Raw genomic sequence first — 7940 nt, forward strand, 5'->3', positions numbered from 1 at the left:
CCATTGGCCCGACCCCAACCGCCACCCGCCGACACTGGGTGACGCGGACCTAACCTTTCCTCGCAGTCTTTGCATTTCATCTGCAGCGGAACTAGTTGCTGGAACAGAACTTGGCTCATGTTGGACCCCTGCCCCGGCCGCTGTGCGGAAAAGCCAAACAGGCCGGTCCTCGGTAGTAGCCTGAAAGACGTGCGGGTCCTGACAGAGTTTTGAGTTTGGCGCTCGGCTCCCGCGGAGGAGGCGGGGAGAAACAGAGGGAAAACGAAGGAGGTTTGGACCTCACCAGACACCATCAGTCTCTTCCGGTTTTGCTACGGAAGGGATGAGGGCGGGGTACTGTTTCCGAGGATTACCTGTGTGGCCGGACCGAGGACGCCATGCTTGTTAAGGGAAAACGACCCAAAGGAAACTGACAACTTTTGCTCTGGGCGCCGGATGCTGGCTACCGAAGCTCACCCAGAATTATGGCGGATTCGGCGCGGACACCGCATGCTACTGGCTTTCCAGCAGAGGGTAGATGCAGTTACTATGTGGAAAAGAAGAAGCGATTCTGTAGAATGGTGGTGGCCGCCGGGAAAAGGTTCTGTGGTGAACACGCTGGAGCCGCGGAGGTCTGGTATCGCTCTAACCTTCTGAGAGTCGACAATAAGTTTACCGGAGCGGTCGGTGCTGGAACCCGACCCCTCCCCTCTTTGACAGGTTTCTGCTTCTGTCCCCTGGATTCTCCAGCTTTTACTTTAATAAACGAAGTTCTGACCTACTTGTGGAGCGATGATGAGCCCTAGTGATGAGCATTGTTTTCTTTTACTAAGTGAAACGCGAGCTGTGACACGTTCATCTTGATCCTAACTCGGGAATGCTAGACTTTAGTTTTGCCCCAAACTGCTGCTCCTTAACTCCGTCCACCCTCCAACTTCCTGATGGGAAGTGGTAGTTTAGAAAAAGTAGCGATTGAAGTTCCCAGAGTTCACTGGTTGTGTTCTTATTGTTGTATCATGAAAGATAACCACTTCTTGTAAATGCTCTAATACGAAACTTCTAAAATTTTTATTTAGGCTTACAATCTCTAGACAGCAACTTACAACTACTTGGCTGGAATGGGGAGGGAATGATTTAAAAATATATAAAAATTGACCTTTTAAAGCTGAAAGAAAGTGTGCAATCTTGTTCGATAATATAATATTCATATAAATATACTATCAACCAATGTATATTTGCTTGTATGCATTATATAAGCATATATATGATATATAAGACTATATAATATATAAGTAATATATAAAATAAGAATATAATATATAGTATATACTATATATGACATATGTAAGTATATAATATAGAGCATATACTATATATGACATATAAAGTATAAGTATATAATATATATAGTAGGAAAATAAAAATAAGAACAAGAGGAGCTGAATCCTGATAGAAAAAGAACATATTCAATAGGATTAGAAAGAATAAACCAAATAGACTAGCATCTGGCTTCATGCCTTCTAAAAGTCCAGTATTATTTGCATTTTATTTTTTTTAATTTTTTTTTAAAGATGGATACAATATCTTTGTTTTATTTATTTATTTTTTATGTGGTGCTGAGGATCAACCCAGTACCTCACAAGTGCCGGCCAAGCACTCTACTACTGAGGTATAACCCCAGCCCCTGCCATTATTTTATTTTTGACATTTTATCCTTCTAGTCAAAAATACAGTGCAGATGAGTCCGTTTGTGTAAGACTACATTTCATAGCCACAGCCTACTTCCTGTTTTGGGTTGGTAACATTTACCTAAAGGGAAGCATACTGAAACAAGAACTTTCTTGTTTTGGAATATGGGAAATGTGACTTATTGTGGAAACTACTTGTGAAGTCCTCCTGTAATTTTATTGGCTGATTTTAGGGGGCCGGCAAACACCCTTGGTTGAAGAATGAAATTTATCAGAGCACAAAGATTTTGTTCCCACTCTGTATCCAGACATCTGTAAAGTAATGAAGATGGTAATAGTATTAGAATGTGGCTAAATCTACAAGGTGATTGCTATTCTTAGAAAGGAACTACATGTAGTTATTAGTTCCTTGGAGAAAGACTGCAAAATACCAGGGGAAACACTTTCCGAACACTGGGTTTTGAATTGTTAACCATTCTCCTGAATCTGTAGTTCATGATGTAATTGGAATATTATGTTTTCCTCTTCATCTTTTTTTAAAAGTGACACCGATGACATTACTTAAACCCATTTTTAGCCAGTGATTCTCAACTGGGGATGATTTTGTTCCCCAGAAGACACTTGGCAATGACAGAAAACATTTTGGTTGTCACAACTGGGAAGTATAACTGACATCTAATGGGTAGAGTCCAGAGACACTGCTAAACCTACAAATCACTAGAAAGCCCCCTTCCAAAAAACAAATTATCCAAGCCAAAATGTCAATAGTGCTGAGGTTTGAGAAACCCCGTTTCTAAATCCAAACAACAAGTTTTAAAAGGTGCTTTTATTCTTCACTCTATGATTGGACTTTGGAAGTTAGAATAGAGGCTTTTCCTACATGGAAGTTAAGTTTTGTTGTTTCTTTTGTTTTTTTGACAGGGATCTTAATTAACCAGGCTGGTCTCAAACTGGTCTCAATGATTTTCCCACCTTACCCTTCCAAGTTGTGGGGACTGTAGACAAGCCCATGGAGGAAATTAAGTTTTAAGTTAACAAATAAGGAATAAAAGTATTTTCAAAAATTTTTCCCATAAAGTTCAGTGTGCATAGTTTTCATGAACATGCTAAGAGGCACATCAGAACTAAAATAAATTGAGAAAAAAAGTCCATAAGAATGAACACTAGCCAGGCTGAAGCAGGAGGATCCCAAATTCAAGACCCATCTGGGCAACTTAGTGACACTCAAAATTTAAATCTAACTGGGAATGTAGCTCAGTGTTAAGGCCTAATATATTCAAGTCCTTGAGCAGAATCCTCAGTACCACACACACACAAAAAGAGTAAGCCCTTGGTCAGCGTTTATTCTATGGCTAGCACTATGCTAAGCAGCTTTATCCCTTTTGTTAAAATACAAAAAACTAATAGCTCACTAATTTTCACCAACCTTAGTAGGTAAGATATTATTGTTTTGTATGAGGAAATAAGCCTACTTAGGTTATGTAGCTGGTAGCTGATAGAACTGGAAATATATCTCAGTAGTCCTGAACTGGTCTGTGGTTTAACTACTGTTTATGCTGTTCATACAGATTCATATGGAATGTGGAGTAGAATTGCCAAGATTATTAATTTTCCGTTTTTCACAGTGCATATAGTTAAATCTGTGTAACTTAAAGTGAAAGGATATAACTGCTATACTGAAAAGTTGAAGTCAGTAGAATATGGCACATACCTAATTGTTAAAATACTGTGTTTCATTGTTTCTAAAATAATTATTTTCAGATTTTTACAACTTAGAGATCAAAACGGTTCTTAAAATCAGTGATATGTCATAATTTAAATGGGTAGTATTTTCCACAGGAATGATAAATGAGATAATACATATGTTAATTAGTTCAATTTACCCATTCCGCAAGGTAAACATATTTCAGTGCATCATGTTGTATATGATAAACATAAAATTTTTGTCAGTTTTTAGTTAAATGGTTAACATTTTTTTCTTTCTTGGTGGTACATAAAATAATAGTGCATATTATAGTAGATGTTATCTTGGATTCAAATTTCTGTGCATATATAGGCCTTTATTATAACCTATTTGAAGCCATAGACACTTGTTTGTCCAAAGCAGTTTTTATTCATATATAGATGTTAGCTACATTGGATATTTTGTTTTTGTTAAACCCTATGACCTGATTTTGCCAATTTTTCGTTATGTCCTTTTAAACTTTTCTTACCTTTTTTTTGACAGTGCAGATACACAAAAGTTATATCTAGTATCTATAAGTAGTAAAACTGATATTTTACTTAACTAAATATATCCCTTTTAACACATTAGGAAGAAAATGCTCGGAAAAGAATCCTGTGTCCTTTAGATCCAAAACAGTAAGTATGGATCAAATAAGGGGTTTTCTCTGGTAGAAACAATAATTGTCAGAAGTCTCATTTTATATTTTCTTTTCAAATTTAGCACAGTATATGAAGATCAACTAGCAAAACATTTGAAAAAATGTAATTCAAGGGAGAAGCCAAAACCTGTAAGTGTTTGCTCAGTAAAACTGAATGGTAAAATGTGTACTATGTTATATACAGTACTTAATATATTACTAATGTGAATATTTAACAAGACTGTTGCCTTGGTCAGTGTCTTTTAAGTTTATATGTATAACATATGAGATTATAAATTTATTCATGGTCTTAATTCAGAGAACAGAATTTTATGGAACCTGAATGTTGTTCAGAGAATAAGTTCACTATTTAAAAACATTTACTTAGTGCCTACTAAAATTATTTCAGTAAAATATTATCTCAGTCTTCAAGGAGCTTGAGACTGGAAAGTAAACTTGTAAATAAAGAATATTGTTCAGTAAGGTCAAATGAAAGGAGCAAGCATAGTATGATGAGAACACATCCTGGCATCAAAATTAAGAACAAATATAAAGGGTTGAGAAAGGTTTCTCAGAGGGAGTAATAGTGGAATTGAGTCTTGATGTGGAAAAGAAAAGGGTCCTTTTCAGCACAAAGGACAACATGTGCAAAGGCATGGAGCTGAGAAATCACATGATACTTTCAAGAAACTGGAACTTTATTCTGAAAGATATGGAAAACCACTGAAAGATTTTAAGCTTGGGAATGGCATGGCCAAATTTTCCTGTTAAAAAACCTTCTTGGCGCTGGGGTTATAGCTCAGTGACAGCACTTGCTTAGCATGTGTGAGGCACTGGGTTCGATTCTCAGCACCACATATAAATAAAATAAAGGTCCACTGACAATTAAAAGAATTTAAAAAACAAAAAATAAAACTTTCTTTAATAGTAATGTGGTAGGACAGCTTGGACTCAGTAGGACTAATTAGAAAGCTATTGTTGACATCCAATTGGGATGTGGTAAGAGACTGATAATTAAAGAATATGGGAAGGGTATAATAGTTATTTAGGTAGCAGAATCAATAAAACTTGGTGTCGGTAAATTCGAGTTGGGTATATGACTGAAATTCAGTAGAGAGCTTGGACAAATAATCAAAAATTGGAAGTCAAATACATACAGGTTATAGGTAAAAGTTTGGATTTTTAAGGTACCCAAGGATAAGTGATTTAGGAAAAAGAAAGGGATTTATTTTTCAATAGATATTAAGTGAGCACATATGCCAACTATTGTACCAAGCACCTTGCCTAGAAGAACATAACAATGTAGTGAGGGAAATAGAAAATGCAATATTATGTGCTAAACGTGATTAAGTACAGGATGCTAAGGGAGAATAAAGAAGGAGGGCCTAACCCTTTTTTGGAGAATATAGGGCATGAGAGAAATGGGGGAATGAATCATGGAGACATCTCTGAAGGAAGTATCATAAAAGATGAGAGCTAAATGTCAAGGGAGAATCAGCCCTCTGAGGAGGAAAATATGTGCAAAGGCTGTGAGAATAAATTCCTTTGTCAGGGACTGAAAATCTCACATAACTAGAATATAAAATAAAAGGAGAGCAAAATAAAAGATGAGACCTGAGAGTAGCCAGGAGTAAATCATGAGATCAAGGACAGAACTCTAGGCAACATTGACATTGAAGGGTGAGCTGCTAAAAAGAACCATAGAAAAAAATTGAGACTGGTGGCTGGAAAGGGAGGAAAAAGAAAAACTGGAAGAGCATGATGTATCAGGAGCCCCAGAAAGACAAACCTCAAAAAGAAAAGAGTGATCAAGAGTTTCTTTTTTTAAAATTTATTCTTAATTTTTAGGTGGACACACAATATCTTTATTTTACATTTATGTGGTGCTGAGGATTGAACCCAATGCCTTGTGCATGCTAGGCGAGCACTCTACCACTGAGCTACAACCCTAGCCTGTGATCAGGAGTTTTTATCATCACAGAGGAATCAAATAAGATAAGGATGGAGAAGAAAACATTAGATTGACAATAAAGTGATTGTTAATGATCAGCAAAATTCGTATTAAATAGTATGGGGAGAGAAAAAATCAGACTAGATATGTGAATAAAAGACAGATAAAGCAGTAAAAACCACAAGCAACAAACTTGGCTTTGAGTGGAACTTGAAAGTCAGAATGGCTCTTAAAATGGGGGAAATTTTATTTATTTATAAGCTCAGAGTGAAGAGCCAGTAGAAAGGAAGAAATAGAAACCAGAAGAGAGCATAATTAATGGTAGAATGTTTCTCAGAAAGCATTGAGGGATAGAAGACAAAATAGAAGTAGAAGGCATCAATAGGGGGAAGAATAATGCTTCCAGTGAAATAGATAGGAAGTAGTAGATGAATATTATTAGTTCAGGCAAATTTAACCAAAAAAGGAATATTAATTGAGAAAGTTCTTTTTGATAGCTGCACTTTTGCTAATCTCTACAATTAAGAGACAAGGTGATTAAAGGGTATGATGCTTATGAAGAATAATTGCTGGGTGTCTTTGGGAATCAGACTGAGTGTAGAGATTATGAATTTGAACTGGCACCTATACAAATGCTTAGGTGGTTTTACTTCAGCAGTATTCAGCAGACCATATTTTGGGATTAAAAGTCACATTAACTTATGATCACACGTATTTATAACTAAGGAGTACATAATACCATAATAACAATTTATCACTCAACAAGGGCTAAAAATTCAGTTCTCTGTTCAGTAACACAATAGGGAAAAAAGTAGCTATATGAGATGACAAGTATGAATTTGCTTCAATATAGTAAGCACTTTACTCTCTGTATGTATTTCAAAACATCATGTTATATACAAAACTCATATACAGAATAAAATTTATTTTTAAAAAGAATAGAATAGAAAAATATATTCACAAAAGTGGAATGTTGAATACATAGTAATGATTTGACAGTCAACCATCAAGACCATCAGCAAACTATAGGTATACATATATATGTATGTATGTATGTATGTATATATATATACATATATATATATGTGTGTGTGTGTATATATATGTATATGTGTGTGTGTGTGTGTGTGTATATGGTATGGGGATGTAATTCAGTAGTAGAGTGCCCCTGGAGTCAACCCCTAGTACCACAAAAGAAAAGAAAAAGTCAATAAAGGTATTTAAAAGTGAGATAATATGATTAGGAACAAAAGAATCACTGTGCTTTTTACTAGCATATTACAGAATTGTGGTCAGTTGAAGATTTTAGAAGTTATATGGTTCATAGCAATGACAGTCTAGAGGTCCTTGGAAGTACTTTATTGACATGTACTTTTTGCTTGACTTTGTGAAACTTCATCAGTTTGTAAATATTTTGCATAGTAAATGAAAGTAGGTTGATGGTAAATTTCTCCAACATAAATAATTTTACCTGAATTTGGAGTTCTATTGGACAATATTTATGTAAATATTTACCTAAAAAGTTAAAGCAGAACCGTTCCATTGGGTGACTTTAAAGAATCATTTTGGCTGGATTTTGAAATATAAAATACAATTTGTTTTCAAAATCCTAGTAGATGTCAGACAATGACCTACAGATGAATAGTTGACAACCTCAGGAGATTCAGACAATGATTTAAGAGCCTGGTATTTCTCACTGGCCTTTTGGTAATTTTGATGAGACAGTCATAGCATGTGCATTTCAAAGTATTCCTGTACTTCCCAAAGTACCCATCGTAGCTCCTGAGCAGCAAATGGCAAGTACTGAGAAGGTTCTGAAATTTCATTATATTTCATCATATTTTCAAACTAACTAACAAACTAACCACAGATTTGTGGATGCTGGTAGAAGATAAGTGTTTCCTGGATCAGAGACCAAGTACTTTTTTTTTTTTTTTTTTTTTTTTTTTTTTTTTTTTT

The 7940-nt window shown here is 35.5% G+C and overlaps 3 protein-coding genes across 5 annotated transcripts in view; 1 reads left to right on the forward strand and 2 right to left on the reverse strand.

The window, feature by feature from the left end:
- Positions 1 to 379, reverse strand: part of Sass6 (SAS-6 centriolar assembly protein) — a 45441-nt gene extending 45062 nt beyond the window's left edge. The window contains exon 1 of the mRNA XM_015502607.2: positions 55 to 379. Coding sequence (XP_015358093.1) covers positions 55 to 293 — 239 coding nt within the window. The 5' untranslated portion in view covers positions 294 to 379. The remainder of the gene's footprint in view (positions 1 to 54) is intronic.
- The window catches only part of Trmt13 (tRNA methyltransferase 13 homolog), a 23260-nt gene continuing 15647 nt past the window's right edge, over positions 328 to 7940 (forward strand). For 2 of the 3 annotated variants that reach the window (XM_015502603.2, XM_015502604.2), the window contains exons 1-3: positions 331 to 611; positions 3982 to 4028; positions 4114 to 4180. In XM_015502603.2, coding sequence (XP_015358089.1) covers positions 465 to 611; positions 3982 to 4028; positions 4114 to 4180 — 261 coding nt within the window. In that variant the 5' untranslated portion in view covers positions 331 to 464. Of the gene's footprint in view, positions 612 to 3981; positions 4029 to 4113; positions 4181 to 7940 lie in introns of all 3 variants that reach the window. The other variant, XM_048814610.1, reaches the window with a different exon arrangement.
- The window catches only part of Lrrc39 (leucine rich repeat containing 39), a 36482-nt gene continuing 30297 nt past the window's right edge, over positions 1756 to 7940 (reverse strand). Inside the window, exon 8 of the mRNA XM_048814615.1 lies at positions 1756 to 1979. Coding sequence (XP_048670572.1) covers positions 1939 to 1979 — 41 coding nt within the window. The 3' untranslated portion in view covers positions 1756 to 1938. The remainder of the gene's footprint in view (positions 1980 to 7940) is intronic.

This window comes from Marmota marmota, unplaced genomic scaffold (assembly GCF_001458135.2).
Source record: "Marmota marmota marmota unplaced genomic scaffold, marMar, whole genome shotgun sequence".
NCBI classification, from domain to species: Eukaryota; Metazoa; Chordata; class Mammalia; order Rodentia; family Sciuridae; genus Marmota; species Marmota marmota.